Source organism: Scyliorhinus torazame, chromosome 12 (genome assembly GCF_047496885.1).
Source record: "Scyliorhinus torazame isolate Kashiwa2021f chromosome 12, sScyTor2.1, whole genome shotgun sequence".
Lineage (NCBI taxonomy): Eukaryota > Metazoa > Chordata > Chondrichthyes > Carcharhiniformes > Scyliorhinidae > Scyliorhinus > Scyliorhinus torazame.
The window spans coordinates 168,640,918-168,659,926 of NC_092718.1; the positions used below are offsets into that span (position 1 = coordinate 168,640,918).

Genomic DNA, 19,009 nt, shown 5'->3' on the forward strand with positions numbered 1-19,009 from the left:
TTCACATTGCTTTGCTGATGGATTCCGGCTACAGAATTGTTCAGCCATCTCCTCTTTGGGTTAGCCTTGTGCAGATCCTCATTAATTAATCTAAAAGAGCCCACTTCATGGAGGGGCTCAAGCAGTAAACAACCCAAGGACAAAAGAAGGAAATTAGGGGCAGAATGGTGTTACGGTGGTTAGCACTGCTGCCTCACAGTGCCAGTGTTCATATTCTGACCTTGGGTGACTGTGTGGAGTTTGCACGTTCTCCCCTTATCTGCGTATTTCAGAGGATCGGTGCAGACTTGATGGGCCGAATGGCCTCCTGCACTGTAGTGATTCTATGATTCTCAGCGGGTTATTTTCTGTATTGTCCAAGAGGTGCCCAACATTTTTGGATGACCTTGAATACCAGTGCACACTGCATGCCGTTTGGTTGGCGATCTCATCACAGCATTTTGTACAATATTTGCAGCCCAACTGTTTTCAGTACTGCTCAAAAGTGTCCAAAGTGCATCTAACCCGATCTACATAACATCCTATACCTTTCTCCCTCATGCTATTACCAAGCTACCTCTAAAAAGCACCTTTGCTATAGTCATCTTAACTACATCATGTGGTAGCAAGCTCAACATTGTTATTATACTCTGATAAAAGAGCTTCTCCTGAATTCCTTATTGATTTCTTACTCTTGTCAGCCGTCTGTCTTGTGAGACGATAGTTTGCGCCTTGGTGCATGGTTAACTCCGTGTTAAACATTGCCTGATGTGGTTAAGGAGTCCTAGTCCGGTATGGCAATTTCTGCTGCGTGCTACAGATAAAAGCAGTGGACAGGGAAGGTGCAGGGCTCACTGACCTCTGTTTTCTCTGGGCCCTCTTCTCAGCCAGCTAATCTTTCAGTTTTTTTCTCACCTCTTCTAATACACCTTCCAAGAAATCTGCCACCAGAGGTTCTGGGCATTGGTGGCTGTCTGCGAATTGTCTGTGTCAATGTATGCCATCTTCCTATCTCACTTGCAGGTTTCCTTGTCTTGGAGGTGTGAACATCCAGCAGGTTGTGGTCCAGCAGCCAATTTACCTCACAGAAGATCTATGGGATACCCAAGAATGTGACTAGGGCACCATTGTGGATCTTCAATAATGTGTATGCTGACAGAACAAATGTGCTCCAGGACCTCTGAGTTAGTGACCCTGACTGAAAAGGGTTCCCCTTCTCTTAAACTCTGCAGGTTTTTTCATTTTTCTTTATGTGCTCTGCAGGTTTCTCTCTTTACTCTGCCGACCGATTTTAATGCAACTTTTAAAAGATTTCAGTGCAGCATGACCACCACTGCTGCAATCTGCTGAAACACTGGAACCTATTCTATAATGTAAGCATACCTTGTTTTTTGTAATTATTGCTCACTGTCTTGCGAACTGACCAGTTTCTTTGACTCTGCACCGGTCAGGGTCAGGAAATGTTTTTTATTTTTGCGTCTTGTGAACTTACCAAGTTTCTTCACGCTGCATCACTAAGATGCAATTTTCTGTCGTTTTGCTTACCCGTCTTTGTGATCTGAACAGGTTTTGCTTGTACACTGCGTCACTCGGGTCTTTCAGTGAACTTTCACCCACTCGGGTGGATTCCTCAACTTCTACGTCCATAGTGAAGCTGCTTCAATTTTCTCTTCAATTTTTCTTCTTAGCTGCACATCTCTCTGGTCCGGCTTCAGCTGCTTTTAGTCATATCTTAGCATTCTGTTTTGGGTTCATCTTTTAAAATGCCACCTTTCATAGCGCTGCTGCTCACCATGCTGTTTTATGGTGTCACCCTGCTGAGCACCATGTTGTGTTATGAGTTCATTTGGTGCCTCAATGATGAGATCTTGAGTTTTGTATGTTTTAACATGAATCGTTTATTGTTATCTTTAATTATTTACAGTTCTCAGATATTGTCATGAATGGTGGTGTCTCCATGCAGGCTGCTTCCAGAGTGTTCTCTGTGAGTCTATTACAATGTGACTATATATCATACCATGGGTGCTGCTATTCTCCAATCCCATAGAACATATAGAACATTACAGCGCAGTACAGGCCCTTCGGCCCTCGATGTTGCGCCGACCTGTGAAACCACTCTAAAGCCCATCTACACTATTCCCTTATCGTCCATATGTCTATCCAATGACCATTTCAATGCCCTTAATGTTGGCAAGTCCACTACTGTTGCAGGCAGGGCATTCCACTCCCTTACTACTCTCTGGGTAAAGAACCTACCTGTGACATCTGTCTTATATCTATCTCCCCTCAATTTAAAGCTATGTCCCCTCGTGCTAGACATCACCATCCGAGGAAAAAGGCTCTCACTGCCCACCCTATCTAATCCTCTGATCATCTTGTATGTTAACCCTTGCTCTGCCGAGCACATGTACATTACAATGACATGCAGGCACATACGTCATCATAGAATAGACCCAATACCTGCTCCCCCTCCCATTATCCCCAATGTCTCATCCCCTTCCAACAGTGCCTCTCTATGCAATTGCAGGCGATGTAACACCTACTCTCTCCTCACTGTCCAAGGTCCAAAACACTACTCCCAGATGAGAATTTACCTGTACTTTTTTCAATTTAGTACTGTTGCTTCACAGCTCCAGGGTCCCAGGTTTGATTCCCGGCTTAGGTCACTGTGTGGAGTCTGCATGTTCTCCCCGTGTCTGCGTGGGTTTCCTCCAGGTGCTCCAGTTTCCTCTCACAAGTCCCGAAAGACGTGCTGTTAGGTGATTTGGACATTCTGAATTCTCCCTCTGTACCCGAACAGGCGCCGGAATGGGCTTTTCACAGTAACATCATTGCAGTGTTAATGTAAGCCTACTTGTGACAATAAAGATTCTATTATTATGATGATCAGTAGGTTCACATGCCACAAAAGTTAGTGGTATAGTATATTGCGAGGAGAAAAGCCTTAAATTACATGTAGACAGACTGGTCAGATGGGCAGAACAGTGGCAAATAGAATTTAACCCTGAAAGGTGTGAGGTGATGCATTATGGGAGGACGAACAAGGCAAGGGAATACACAATGAACAGTATGACGCTCGGAAGTACAGAGGGACCTTGGGTTGCATGTCCATAGATCCCTAAAGGCAGTAGGACAGATCGAGAAACTGGTTCAGAAGGCATATGGGATACTTGCCTTTATTAGCCAAGGTTAAGAATATAAGAGTTGGGAGGTTATGATGGAGCTGTATAAATTACTCGTTAGGCCTCCGTTAGAGTAATCTGCAGTTCTGGTTGCCACACTAAGAAGGATGTGATTGCACTAGAGAGGGTGCAGAGGAGATTCACCAAGATGTTGCCTGGGCTGGAGTGTTAGCTATGAAGAGGAGGAGGTGGAGATTAGACTGCGTTTGCTTTCCTTAGAGCAGAGAGGCTTTGGGAGAGGGCGGAGACCTGATTGAGGTGTACAAAATTATGAGGGCTGTAGATAGGAAGAAACGTTTCCCCTTGGTAGTGGGGTGAATAACCAGGGGGCAGATTTAAGGTAAGGAGCAGGAGATTTAGAGGTGTTTGAAGAAAAACGTTTTCACTCAGATGGTGGTAGAGGTGTGAACCCTCCCATTTAAGAAGCACTTGAAACACCACAGCATATAAGGCTACGGACAAAGTGCTGGAAAATGGGATTTGAATTAGGTAGGTGTTTGATGGCTGGCACCGACATGATGGGCCAAAGGTCTTCTTTCTGTGCTGTAAAACTCTGATTATGAAATGACAAAGATGTCATGGAACAAAAGACAAATTGAGTGGTAATGGTAGTTGTAAATGTTTAAAGCAATGGCTCAGAGTAGGTGTTAATTGCAGAATAAAGATCAGTCCTGTCTGAACGCAAAATGAGAAACAGTTACTGACTGGAGCCATGTGAAATAAATGCAAAGAGGAGGACATGGTCTACCATTGTTGAACTCACCATTGAATCCAGAAAAATGCCTAATCAGAAGATGAAGTGCTATTTCTCAAGCTTGTCTTGGGCTTCACTGGAACACTGTAGCAGGACAAAATTGTGAGCGCGAGAGAGGGTGGTGAATTGAAATGGCAAGCGACCGGAAAGTCGGTGTCATGCATGCGAACTGAATGGAGGTATTCCACAATGTTCAGGTGACCGCATTGTGAGCATCGAATATAGCACTGCTAACCACTGTTCTACCATGCTGTCCTTACCACCCACATTCCTGTCTAGATCATTAATGTTCACTACGAACAGCAAGGGACCCAGTACCGACCCCTACGGTACATCACTGGACACAGGCTTCCAATCACAAAAACAACCTTCGCCTATTATCCTCTGCCTCCTGCCACTATGCCAATTTTGGATTTAATTTGCCAAATTGTCCTGAATCCCATTGGCTCTTAACTTCTTGATCAGACTCCCATCCGGGCTCTTGCCAAAAACCTTACTGAAGTCAATGTCGACTACATCAACTGCACTGCCCTCATCTACAAACCTGATCACCGCCTCAAAAAATTAAATCACAATTTGTTAGACAGGACCTCCCCGATAAAACAATGCTGACTACCCTTCATTAATCCTCGTCTCTCCATGTGGAAATTAATTGTCTCTCAGGATTTGTTCCATTTCCCTACCACTGAAGTTAAACTCACTGGCATGTAATTACCTATTTCCCCCTACTTCTCTTCTTGAAGAACGGCACCACATTAGCTGTCCTCCAGTCCTCTGGCACCTCTTCTGTGGCCAGAGAGAATTTGAAAATTCAGATCAGAGCCCCTGCAATCTCCTCCCTTGCCTTACACAGCAGCCTAGGATACATCTCATCTGGACCTGGGTATTTATCTTCTTTTAACCTCGCTAGAACCACTAATACCTCCTCTTCTTTTAACCTCGCTAGAACCACTAATACCTCCTCCCTCTCAATGCTAACCTGTTCAATTATATCACAGTCCCCCTTCCTTTCTATACCTATATTGTCCTTCCCCAGAGTGAACACAAGATGCAAAATACCTCACTTACATCTTTTGACTCCACACACAGGTTGTCACTTTGGTCCCTACTCTATCCCTGGTTACCATTTTGCCCATTTATCTTCTTTTAACCTCGCTAGAACCACTAATACCTCCTCTTCTTTTAACCTCGCTAGAACCACTAATACCTCCTCCCTCTCAATGCTAACCTGTTCAATTATATCACAGTCCCCCTTCCTTTCTATACCTATATTGTCCTTCCCCAGAGTGAACACAAGATGCAAAATACCTCACTTACATCTTTTGACTCCACACACAGGTTGTCACTTTGGTCCCTACTCTATCCCTGGTTACCATTTTGCCCTTAATATATTTATAAAACACCTTGTGATTTTCAGGTCTAGAAGCATTTGCGGAGAAAGTAACAGAGGTAACTTTATTGCCCTATTATTTTTTATACTTCTCTGAGATTCGTCAACATATCTGCTCTTCTATCTCTCTGTTTGGGGACTTATTGTACACTCCCAGCAATGTGATTGCCCACTTTTGTTTTTTAAGTTCCACCCATATGGCCTCAATTGACAAGCCTGCTGATAGATCATCCCTCCTCATTGCAATAATTGACTCCCACCCTCTAATGTAATCTCCCTCACCTTCTAGCCTGTCTCTGACCATCCCTTTTGCTTCACCTGACTGACCCGCTCTCCTTTTTCAACAGCATAAAAGCCATCACATTTCTATCCCTCTTCAGTTTCAAAGATATATCGAATTCAAAATGTTACCTCTGTACCTCTCTCCACAAATGCTTCTAGACTTAATGAGTTCATCTAGAACTTTTGATTTTATTTTACTGGTAGATTTGCAGTTTGGTATTCTCAGGTAGGTTGTCGTAGTTTCACATTGTGGTGTTATTAGTGACTATTCATAGCCCCTTGTTTAGGATTCCTCCACAAATGAAAATATCTTCTCTACTATCAAGTTCCTTTTTAATCTTAGACCGTTAACATATGAAGTTTTATTTTGCAAGGGGTAGATGACCGTATTCCTCCGATCTTACAGCTATCATTTGCCATTTACATGCCCATTCTGGAAGTTTAAAAAAAAAGTACCCAATTCATTTTTTCCAATTAAGGGGCAATTTAGCGTGGCCAATCCACCTACCCTGCACATCTTTGGATTGTGGGGGCGTAACCCACGCAAACACGGGGAGAATGTAACCATTCTGGAAGTTAATATTTTCTTGTACTTTGTCAGTCTTCATTAGCATAAACTAAACTCTCAATATGGTGAAAAGCATTTCTCTAAATAATAAACAAGTTCAAGTTCTGGTCCCAGTGGAGCACCAACTCCAGTTTGAAACATTAAGTCTCTAACTCCACTTTAGTCATGAGTCCACTCTAGCCATTTGAAAACCCAAGTATAGTATACCTACTGCATTAACTTTGTCTACTCATTCTGTGGGAGAGGAGGTGATGAGTGGCCTTTATTGAACTGTAAATCACTCTCTTAATATGCCTGGTATGTTACAGACAGTTGCAATATAAAAAGTCAAAATAAAAACCTGTTCTTTTTAATCCATTGCAATACTTTATTTTCACAAGCATTTTTAATAACAATCTGAATAGTCATTCAGGTTTTACAATATGAAAGGCAATACTTAACCTCTTTGAGGTAAAAAAAAGTATTTTTTGACATTATGGTTTGCATCTTCAGCAATTTATTTATCACTGAGGCACATACCAGTGATTTACAGGTTGTTTGCCTCGGTCTCAGTATTCATGAACAGGAGGCAGATTTTACAGTCAATAACACAGTGAAGGCAATAGAAAAGTATCAGCACCCATTCTAAGGTGCTTCAGTAAATATCAGAAAATAACTTTCACTAAGTGCTTTATCTCAATTGGAGCAGAATGACCATAATACACAAATACTTAAAAAATACACACACATGTGCTTATACCGATTGCCAAGTCTGGTGTTTACCTTTTCAAATTTTTAAAAGGAAATATAACATGAAAAACATTTAAACCCAAGACATAAAACTCAAAATCCATTGTTTAGAACTCGGGCTGTGCAATGGAATCAAACTAGTCATGTTGTAAAATTGAGTGCTCGATAATTGGTGTTGATGCAAAGTCTGCTACTGTAACTAGAACACAGTCTAGGCAACATACCGCATCTAATGGTCGACATACACCTTCAAATCATGTTTCTTTGGAATATACAATTTATTAACATTTCTCTTCACTGCCTGGACAAATCCATTTGAGGCATTAAAAGCCAGGAACAATATTTGCAATAGTTTTATTTAATTATGAGAGGAACTTATTTACATTTTGGAACCATTTAAAACACCAAGTTCTAGTGACCCATGTTGAATGAATTCTCAATATTGGCTGCTATGCACAGATATGTAATACACTGTGCGCACAGACCTTTTTTCAGCACTTTATTGCTTCATTGGTCTAATAATGATCAAGGCTTTTCATACCGACAACTCACATTTGGAATCACTCGAGATCAGTATATTCTGAGATTGATTGAACGAAAATTGAGTTACAAATCAGAACTATCAGTATAAAACATATAGTCCATTACAACACCAAAAATGAACTGCCCATTACATTCTAGGAAAATTCAATTAACTACCATTCAAACCTTAAGAGTGAAAAGTGTGAGCCTGTTCAAATGTCGCAGAACACTCTGGCTAGTTTCCATTCCATTGCACAGCACTCCATGCATACAAAGCAAACTTTCAATGGGATGTCCTGGACCAAAAACAAACAGTAGCAAAAAGAGCAGGCTAAATGGAATTACAAAGAAAAATATTCAACGTACAAATCGATTAGTCTATTTAGCTCTTTGTATTCAAAAATATATCTTTTATGCATTTTACTTCAGAAATTACAATCTTTAATAGTTTTCACATTGTCCTGGCTTCACTTCCATGAAAAGCAAAATCTGTATCAGCAAGGTGGGGGTTCATACTGTAATTAGGAAATCTCCGCTCTTCAAAGACTCAGAAAAAGAACCCAGTGGATTAAAGATCCGCTGTGTACAGCAGCAAGGTACATCGAATCTCCTCGGCGCTGGGAGTCAGTGGGTGAGATTGGGGCAGGGTGTATTGCGCACACCATAATTGGTACTAAAGAGATCCAAAGGACAAGATATTGAATCTCAAAATACAAAAGCTGTACAAAATGCAATTTGATCCATTTCTGGAAGGAGGAAAATGGGGGTACTTTTAACTTACACTGCTCGGTGAAAAACAGACGACAGCAGATATTACATTTTACATCTTACCCGATTTTCTTTTCGATCAACGTCAATAGAAATGAAGATCGGGCAAGTTTAAAATGGGCTGCCGATTTACTATTGCCTGCTTTTCATTTGGTGATAAAAGTTATAATGACCTAATTGGAGACTGAGAAGATTTGTAGTTGGATTGGTCTATAAAAGAGAGGAGAGTCATGTTCACCAAATAGAAAAGTTGAAAACAGCAGGTGGGGATCAGAAATTAAGTACCAAACTCAAACAAATAACACTGATACTCACACCTAGGGCAGGCAGCAAGCATTGATCATGGGCAAGTATTTGACTGGGGGACACCACAAAAACCCGGGTTTTGGGTCATTTATGAAGGGCTGAAAGGGGATGCTTAGGTAGGAGCACTATGTCCAAGGAGGCATTCCATTAGGATGAGCAGGGTCCAAGGATAACATGGATAAGAAGAAAAATATTACACATTACCATGAACTGTCTTTTTATTGTCCAATTAAGAAATTATTTTTCTGCCTAAAGAGACAATGAGAAAACTGTACAGAAATACATTTTACAAAGTTGGGGGTAGGGAATATATAATAGGTTTAAAGTAAAGTCTGTATGATGAATGTCTAAGGTTTTATTTTTGAAAAATGTCTCCTTTCCTGAAAGTGTTGGTTCTTCATATAAGCCGAATGCGTTTTCACAAAATACTCATCCGTTGGCAACATCTCGGCTAATCATTAAGATAGTTAATCAGTTATGTTTTCAATAAGAACTGAAATATTGTCCTATGATAACCAGTGTAATACACTGGGACCATGACAATGTTTAAGGATCTTCATACACAAACTGTCAGATTATATTTTTATTGTTAAACTTCTTCATTGATCAGTACTACTGGTCATATTCCCAACTGGCATTTAATCTAGTATCATCTCCAGTTAGGAAGCAGTCTGCTTTCAGCAAAATCAGCTGCAGAAGACAGCTGGCAGTTTGATTTAGAATCTGACTTGTTTTGGTAGCTGGGAGAAATTTTTCTTTCATCTTCCTCTCAACATGCCAGCTCCTTCTTGCTGGGATTCTATTCCGGGGTGCCATCAGCTTTCCATTATGTTGCAAAAGCGGTCAATTTTCTTGTATAAGCCTATGCAGTCAGTACCAACAGACAATTCAAACGTGGCGGGAATTACAATTAAATCTAACCCAAGTCAAGTCATCTATACATGCACTTCAATGGCATAGTCATAAAGGAGCAAGAACCCTGGCTGGTTTTACACTGAAGGCAAAGGTATCCAAGACCAAAATTGGTTTACTTTCTTAGCAAATCTCTAAATCATCTATGAGCCACTATAGGGTTCTCCCAAAGGGAAAAATGTAAGTCCTGGTTTAGAAGGTACAGAAAATTGGTTCAGTATCACTGAAAAAAGTGCATAATTTCCTGTATCTGCAAAAGGTACAGCAAAGACCAACAATATCTTAAAGATGCAACATGCTCCTCCACAAGATTTTCCAATTTATTTTGCTCAAGCAAATTTATTAAAATAATTAGCTCCCATTAATTTATGAAAATAATTAGCTCCAGAAAATGGGATTTTCAAATATACATGCTTTGTATACTAGTCTTACAGGGTTGTTTTATAAGGAAAAGTTCCAAAAATTACAGTTTAGAAAAAGCGATGATCATCCTACATGAAAATTTGAGGGGGCTTGACAGGGTGGATGCTGATGGGGTGTTTCCTCTCATTGTGGAATCCAGAACTAGGGGGCATGGCTTTGAAATAAAGGGTCACCCATTTAAGACAGCGATGAGGAAGAATTTCTGTTTTTAGAGGGTCATAAATCTTTGGAATTCTTTACCCTAGAGCATTGTGGAAGCCAAGTCATTGAATATATTCAAGGTTGAGACAGATAGAATTTTGAAGTATTGGGAGGCATGTTTATGGGGAACAGATGGGAAAGTGGAGCTGAAGCCACAATCTGACCAGCCATGATCTTATTAAATGGCAGAGCAAGCTCAAAGGGCCAAATGGCCTCGTGCTCCAGTTCTTATGTACTTATACAACTTCAACAGTATTGGCTTTACAGCCTTTGTGCCTTCCTTGGCATCAGGTGACAAATTCCAACTTACATCATGGAGAGAATTTCAGGGTGAAGATTGTGCATGTAGGGATTAGTCAAGAATCAACATCAATCTGTCCTCATTCAGCGCGGTTAACCTTCATTAGGACTTGGAGGCACTTCAGTGTCAAGGCACTTTCATATTGATGCTCAGGCTCCATATTAGCAGCCCTCAAGTCTCCACTCCACCATCTGTATTGTAGCAGTGTGCAGCTGATCCCAGTGGAGGGTCAATAAGAAGGTGGCCAACGTTTTCTTGCTTCCAATAGATATTCTTAAGACCCATCAAACCCAAATGCTGGATACAATTAAGAGGCGAGCAGGGCATTTCCTTTCTATGAGAATACTGCTTTTGACACTATCAATATAAAAGTGTCTTCGACGAGGAAGACCCAGTGGAGCCATGGACCACATCCCACAAAAGGGACATCATCCTGCAATGCAGAAACATTTTAAATTCACACCCAAAAGTCACAACCATCACAATTCATTAAAAGTGAAAAATAAATACAATTCTTCAAAGTCAGTTGTGTGATGGTTAAGTCAGAGTGTACCATGGAATACAGCCAAGTTGAGATTCTGGGTTAGCTCTCAGTTACTGGCTGGCTCACAGCATTCTGTCCAGTGCAAACCCTCTTCAGTGGTGGTGCCCCTGAATCTTCATCGTCCTCCTCTTCCGCGACCTGTTAACAAATTACAGAAAGAGTTGATCTGAAGAATCAGAAAGTCTGTCCTGTCATAGTGTTAGGAAAACAAAGGTAGTTTTAAGGGATTTATATTTTTATTGGTAAACATTAGAAATAAGGTATAGGGTCATGTGATGAGAATGCAGGAGTGGCTGCGTTTTCCTAAGCTCTGGCTCTACTTGTCCTTTAATCCTTTATTTTATCTAATGCACATCCCATAATTGCTTATTTTTGGGATATATGTCTTGTACCATGTCCCTGGAAGAACCTGGCTAGATTTTAGCAATGAGGAGTCGAGTCAAATCAAAAAATCCTTGTTTGATTGAGGTGGTCAGAGACGGATGGGGGTGGGGCCCAGCTTGCAGTGGCTGTTTTGCTGGTGAGTGGGTCCTAAGCCTAGGCAGTGCTTTCAAAATCAAGATGATGCCAGCCATTGTGAATGATGTTGTGGACAATGATCTCAGCTCCTTGGTGCAGGTTTTTGGTGCTCACTTTTATGAACTATGAAATATCCATGAGAGAATAGTGGAAGCAGGGAAGAGAATCCTGCTTTTGATAGAGCAATTTCCCTAGTGAGGGCTCGCCTTTAGTCGTTGGAAATCCTGTTGCATGGTGTATCGTTTATCCTGATCGACTCGGAGTAGGGGCCAACCATGGGAGTGTTCGTGCCCGGTCTCTTGCGAGGAGTTGGGGGTAGAATTCCTGAATGATTTTGAGAGTTGGCTGCCATGCTTTCGCAATCTCTATTTGAAAGCTGGGCATTTCAGGTTCGACAGAGCACATTATATCGGTCCTTTCAAGTCTGGGGTCAGTCAGACTCCAACCACTGCTCTTGTCCTGGATGCTCTTTGTGAGGGGCTGGAGGCGGCTGGACATGCAGACTCATCCCCTCGTGCCGGGACCTAGGTTCCTTGCTGCCTGGGCTTTGGGGTGATGGTGAAGGCGCTTCATTCAATGGAACTTTGGAGGGATCCTGAAGGTCGCTTTACAATCCTCTCATGGCTTTGACATTTCCAAGCACCATGGATGGTGCCATTATCCTGAATTTCATCAATAATCCTAGACTTTAATCCTTTGTGATTTTGCAGTTGATTCCATATTATTGTCTTTTTTCCTGACAAGAGTATACAATATATGAGTGCAGAGGTAAGGGTCACCTATTATCCTGTTCTGGCAAAAGCCATACTGAGTCAGTAATGTGACATGTGGTTTGTGCACAGACTTGTTCTTTTTAATGTGCTGCAATCCTTGCATTTATAGGGAAGGAGTGCATTTTATACACCTCTCACCTCATTTATAGAGAAGATGAGTAGAGCCACAGAAAGGTGGTGGGTGGCAAGGTTAGGCAAGTCCTCACTTGGATTGAGGAAAGTTTCCAGTCAGAGCTATCGGTATTGGGTTTTAATTTTGTATTTTTGCTTCATTTAGTTTAAGAATCTGTAGGGCGTCAGTGATTAGCACTGCTGCCTCACGGCGCCGAGGACCCGGGTTCGATCCCGGCCCCAGGTTACTGTCCATGTGGAGTTTGCACATTCTCCCAGTGTTTGCGTGGGTCTCACCCCCACAATGCAAACATGTGCAGGCTAGGTAGATTGGCCACACTAAATTGCCCCTTAATTGGAAAAGAAATAATTGGGTACTCTAAATTAAAAAAAAAAAAGAGAGTGTGAGAATCTGTGCTTTATCTTTTTCATCATCTTTATTAGTGTCATAAGTAGGCTCACATTAACACTGCAATGAAGTATCCTGCCGGGCCCTACATAATGTTCATTTCACAGCAGAGACCACAGCAAAATTGATCAGTAGCTGGAGTCGATTTTCCCTCCAATAAAGGCAACTGTAGCTTCCCAACTGTCATCATTTTTACTCACTCGGTCACCAGGAAACCCAAATATTAGGTTTGCAATCACAAAATGCGAATGTTTTTACTGTGTGTTAAATCATCCTCAACAAATATCTGAACAACTGCATTACTCCCTTGAGCATTAAAAATGTTGGCACCTGTCATTTTAATTTATAAACCAACGGTCCTCAGAACAATCAAAATTTCTTAAACCACATTCACCCATGTGTTTCTCAGGAATTAATCATTCCCCTTCCACTGTGGCTGCATGATATTTGAATTGGCACCAAAACAGGGATATTTACAGAAAAATAAAAATAGCAGTATGCACTCACAGCCTAAGGTCATGGTCGGTGTGGTTTTCTAAAATAAAATTCTGCGATCTGCAAATTTGACTCACCCATGTCCAAACCAAGCTAAATAACCCAAGTAAGAGGAGCGCTAGGAGTTCAAAGTTGGTTTTGGAGCTCAATGCAAATGTGTGTTCTGCTCCAACTACTTAAAAATATACATACAAGCTCAGTCTTTCCTGAATGTAGATGTACACAAAATATGTTCCTGGCTTACCTGAGGCTGCAAGGGAACCAGCTCCTCCTTTGTGAGCATTGGAGGGTCATCTCCTACTTCTGAGGAAGGAAGGGAAGGTTCTGTGAGAGAGAATTGAGAAATTACAACTGCTATAACCATAATGTCCACGTACTGAATAACAGACACAGAAATGGCAGATTCTAGCAGCAGGAGAAAAAAAACAGTGAAAGCTAACCAGAAATAAACTGGAAATTGCAATATTAGTTTGCACTTTCTTCAAAGCAGCTAGTTCATACACCATCAAGAAATTTGTGTCTAGACAGGAGGACTGCTCTACAGAGCTTGCTGGTTTTAAAACTGAAGCAATAGGTAGTGTAAGGGTCCTTCCTATGCTTCCCTTATTTCCCCTTTCTTTATTTTTCCGTTATTATTTTTGATCCATGGATGCTTAATGGACATGTTTCTTTAAGTCAAACAGCAGAGAGAAGGAGGAATTCAAGAAGTTGCAACATAGTATTCGGTGCTGCTAGCTTTGGATAACAAGACCCAGACTTTTTTGGCAACCGAGAGATGAGACTCGGTTCGATTGATTGGATGGTGGCCAATTAATTGGCCAAAAGGCCGTATTCTGCATGGTGATCAGGTACTACTAGAGTGCAATGATTTTCAGAGACCCAAGAAGCTCAGTTTGAATCCTGGAAAATCAGGGAAAGGAACTTCTCTCACTCTCTCCAGAAAGGCTCTTGAGTGCTGTATTTCTAAAACTGGAAAGACCTGAATGAGTTTACAGTGAAAATCATGACAGGCTGCAAACAGAAACGTGGATCTGAAAGCTTTCTTTGAAGGAAGATCTGTTTAAAGACAACCATCTGAAGAACCCAGTTTCAATCCCGACCCCGGGTCACTGTCCGTGTGGAGTTTGCACATTCTCCCCGTGTCTGAGGGTCTCACCTCCACAACTCAGAGATTTGCAGGGTAGGTGGTTTGGCCACGTTAAATTGCGCCTTAATCAGAAAAAAGAATTGGGTACTCTAAATTTAAAGAAAAAGACAACCAGCTGACACAAAGACCTTTCCTACTTTTACTTAATTTTTACACCCTCTCCTCACCCGTTGTCTGTTTTGTGTATATAATATATATATATATATATATATATATATATGAAACATGTCATTATAGTTCTTGTTATAAATAATAAGTAATTGTGTTTAAATTTACAAACCTGGTGACTGCAATTATTGACCAACCAAGGGCCAAAGGCTTTGGGTATTTTCCTAGGAATTATTGGTTAATTCAACTGTGTGGTAACTCCGGGTCAAGTAGGGCTGGAATTGACCGCGCACTAGCCCAGGGTGTTGCAACGGTAGAACACTATAAACTGGCTTCAGTGGCCCTGAAAGTGGAGTGGGGTAAGCAGCTCCCACTCCTAATTACTATCCAGACAATAGAAAAACCTTCTGACACTCATAGTCCAGGCTCAATTAGTGGATCTCTATTGGAGCAATTGGTATTAGTGGTCAAAGTGGTTGTTATTGCAAGCTACTCGAAAGAAAGAACTGATGGAATTGTGCCCTAGTGAGAATAAGTGTTGTCAGGAGACAGGATAAGAAAGCTGGGCACTAATTGTGAGTTCTACAGCATCACTTTCTGTGTACATAAAAATAATGGGATTCTTGTTCTCCCTTTCTCTAAGAAAAGTGTATGATACAATTCTACATACATCAAATACCCTCCAGTACCTCTCTCAAACCACTATTGTTCATACAAGGCTCTGGACATTCTTCAATAATGTTAGCAAGCTATTCATCTTGAATGGTACCACAGGAGTGTGTGAGGTGTGTGCATGTCTTGTGGACAATTGTAGAGAAGTTATTTCTGCACATTCTGGCAGTTTAAATGGCAAGCTTCTGCACTGTATTCATGTTGGTAGTAAGAATAGGAAAACAGAAAATTTTTAAGATGATTGAAACAGCTAAATGTTATGTTTAGAGAGACTGATGCATGTGAAACACAAAGTTAGCAATTAGAAAGACAAATGGCATGTTAGTTTTTATTGCAAGAGGATTGGAGTACAAGACCAAAATCGACTTGGGACGTTCTGCCTACCACACAACTGAGCAATGTAATGGATGAATTTCAGTGTCGGTATAATGCCAGGTGCATGGGACATATGGCCTAATGATTGGCTGATTGAACCAAACATCCTGGGCGCGATTCTCCGCTCCCGCAACTAAGTGCCCACGCCGTCGTGAACGCCGCCGAGGTTCACGACGGCGCGAAACGGCCCTGATCTCGACCGATTCAGGGCCCGAAAATGGGCTCGGATCGGGGCTGCGAGAAACTCAAGGGGCGTATCGCGAAAGCAGCGTAGTCAGTGCGCGCCGGGCATTGGCGCCACGTAAAAGCGGCGCCACTTAAATGACGCGGCGCCACTGCCGTCACCCGCGCATGCGTGGTTGCCGTCCTCCCAGAGGCCGCCCCGCAAGAAGATGTCGGATGGATCTTGCGGGGCGTGGAGGAAAGGAGGTCCTCCTTCAGAGAGGCCGGCCCGCCGATCGGTGGGCACCGATCGCGGGCCAGACCCCTTTTGAGTCCTACCCCGGTGAAAGAACCCCCCTGCCCACAGGCCGCCCTCCCAGCGTTCCCGCGCTGTTCCCGTCGGCAGCGACCAAGTGTGGATGGTGCCGGCGGGAAGCCGTCGTTTTGGGCAGGCCGCTCGGCCTATCCAGGCCGGAGAATAGCGGGTGTAGCGGAGAATCGCCATTTTGAGTGTCCCGGGCGATTCTCCGGCCTGCACCGCGCAGAACTCGACGGGGCCGCTCTTGCCGCTTGGGTGAATCGCGGGAGGGCGTTGGACCGGCGTCGCGGGGAAAAATGGCGCGCCTGGGGATTCTCCCAACCGGCGCCGGAGCGGAGAACCGCGCCCCATATACCTTTGATTGTTCACAATCGGCAAACTACAGGCCAGACTGAAGATCCCACACTTGCAAACCCCAAAACAAACTGCGTATTGTTCAATGTAATTCTGCAATTAGGCAACACATTGTGCTAATAGCTACACTACAAACAATTTTAAGATAATCAGTTGAGTTTGTAATGTGGTTCACTCACACTTACTGAAAACACATACAGTTATACACAAGGACCCATTCTCTGCAAACAAGAGGAATATGTATTCTTGTGAAGCCTACTGCTTTCTCCATGACAATACCGCAGAGTTAATTTTCCAACCAATCAGCACTCCTTTTCTCCTGTAGTATATTGCTGTGACTGCTGGTGAAATTTGGCATTCTCGCTTTTGTCCTGATGAGTGTAAGATGAAAAGCTTTGGCAACTTGTCTTTTTTAAGCAATAATTCTTTGGTGATTTTTTGGAGATATTTGTTGGGGAAACAAATCAGGACACCAGGAGAACTCTCTGCTCTTGTTCACAATTACCTGAGCAGCCAGGCAGAACCACATGTTAACGAAAATGACATCTGTGACAATTCAGCACTCTCTGCATACTGCTTTGAACAGTCATCCTAGAACCTGTACAAGAAAAGTTCTGTATGTCCACACTGATTACACAGAAATAGTAAAGATAATTTCTATTGCTCTCCATACCTTCCATGATTTCCTGCCCAAGCATGGGAGGTTGAGAATCATCTGCTTTAAAATCAGACAGAAGGGTTGGGCTGACAGGTTCACTTTGCTCCGGGCTGGGGCTCGAGTTTGTACTGCTGTCCACTTTTACCTGGTAGGCATCTGACAGGGAGCTCTGATTACTAGTCTCATCTGAAAGATTAGGAAGGAAAGATATACTTAAATCAATCTGAAATTATCATAAGGAAGGAGGAAAATATTCCAATAGTTAGGTCCAATGTGTCACTATTAGTATCTGCAGTAAGCATTTTAAAGCTCTTTCCCTTGTTTCTGTCCCTGCTCCCCTGAAGGCCGGTACTCCAGCTTGGATATGGGTTCAAGGTAACTTTCCTAGTGATCATTCTCCATGCACAAGTTGAGACAGTAAATACTGTCAAGCTTCTCCGACATCTGGCATCAGAGCCAAGCCCAACTCTCTTCTCACCCAATACAACAGTTTCTCCATCCCTGGCCCAGGGATGTTAAGACCAATCATAGAGCTCCACCATGATGCTCAATCAGATCAAGTCACTGGAATTAAGAATCAAGCTGAGAATCAAACATGGCACTTGCTAGTTTGTGTTGCTCAGTTGAATGTTGCTGTTACCAATGGTACCATTGGAGGAATCTACTCATCTCTCCATTAAAGGAAGAACTCAAGTCTGGAGATGGTTCCGCAAGTACAGCCAGTGTTGGGACTTTAACAACCAACCCAAACCCTGCCCTTATGTGATGCCCCCATCTGCACTTTTTTCAGTCAAGGCGGTGCAGTGGTGAGCTTGTGAGGTTGGGAAGGGGGGGGGGGGGGGTGAAGGGGCTTGAAGAGAGTAGAGGGGTTCATGGTCAGCAATCAGTAAGAAAACGTCTACCCAATTTTCCTTCCTCCTTAGCCCAAGGACTTTGACCAAATACAGTAGCCTATCCTGACACCACTGATATCACTTAATTTGGTAAAGAACAAGAATTACATCTGGGACTTTTGAGTTCTGTACATGGTCAACAGCATTCAAAACATTTACTCACTGTGCTTGGTTGAGGCCTCTGGGTCTGTACTCGTTGGAGTTTAGAAGGATGAGGAGGGATTTTATTGAAACTTACAGGATACTGAGAGGCCTAGATAGAGTGGACACGGAGAAGATGTTTCCACTAGTAGGAAAAACCAGAACCCGAGGCCACAGCCTTAAACTGAAGGGTCAATGCTTTAAAACTCAGATGAGGAGGAATTTCTTCAGCCAGGAGGTGGCGAATCTGTGGAACTGATTGCCGCAGAAGGCTGTGGAGGCCAAATCACTGAGTGTCTTCAAGACAGAGATAGATAGGTTCTTGATTAATAAGGGGATTCGGGGTTATGGGGAAAAGGCACGGGAATGGGGATGAGAAACATATCAGCCATGATTGAATGGCGACGCAGACTCGATAGGCCGAATGGCCTAATTCTTCTCCTATGTCTTATGGTCTTAATAGTGTGTTGCATTTTTTAAAAATTACAGTAAGTTAATTAGTATTTAGCTGGTGGTTGACATGATAAAGGTTACCGTACCAGGTATATTAGCGGTACCAGATATATTGGAGCTCAGCCATTTCGTATTTTCAATTATTTCTTCATTCATGCAATTATTCCTCAGCTCCTCTACCCATGATAATGGAGTGTTACAGTTCAGTCGGGGAATCCGAATTGCAATGCCAGCATGCACTTTTACATGTTATACTCTGGCGTGATGGAAAGTGATGGGAAAGGCTCCAATGTTCTTTACATCACATGGCCAACCAGGAATCTCTCCAGCTCTTACTGCCTGGCACATGTTAGAAGGCATTGCAGGATGATATTCAACCTGTTTGGCCATGTTATGAATCCATCTTCCTTGGCCATCTGGTCTGGGGGTGTAGTGCGAACCAGAGCTTCCGACCCAGGCAGAGACTCTATCCATGGGGCCACTGTAGCCACTTAAAATGGCCAACATCCGATTCAAAATGGCGAACGGCAAAGGCTGATGGGAAAGTCAGCCAAAATGA

General features: G+C 42.5%; 1 protein-coding gene across 2 annotated transcripts in view; it reads right to left on the reverse strand.

The window, feature by feature from the left end:
- Positions 1–6,498: 6,498 nt before the first annotated feature.
- LOC140386728 (B-cell CLL/lymphoma 7 protein family member B-like) overlaps positions 6,499–19,009 on the reverse strand; it is a 34,265-nt gene continuing 21,754 nt past the window's right edge. The window contains exons 5-7 of one of the 2 annotated variants that reach the window (XM_072469346.1): positions 16,979–17,149; positions 13,413–13,471; positions 6,499–10,999 (exon numbers count right to left, since the gene is read on the reverse strand). In XM_072469346.1, coding sequence (XP_072325447.1) covers positions 10,901–10,999; positions 13,413–13,471; positions 16,979–17,149 — 329 coding nt within the window. In that variant the 3' untranslated portion in view covers positions 6,499–10,900. Of the gene's footprint in view, positions 11,000–13,412; positions 13,493–16,978; positions 17,150–19,009 lie in introns of both variants that reach the window. The other variant, XM_072469345.1, reaches the window with a different exon arrangement.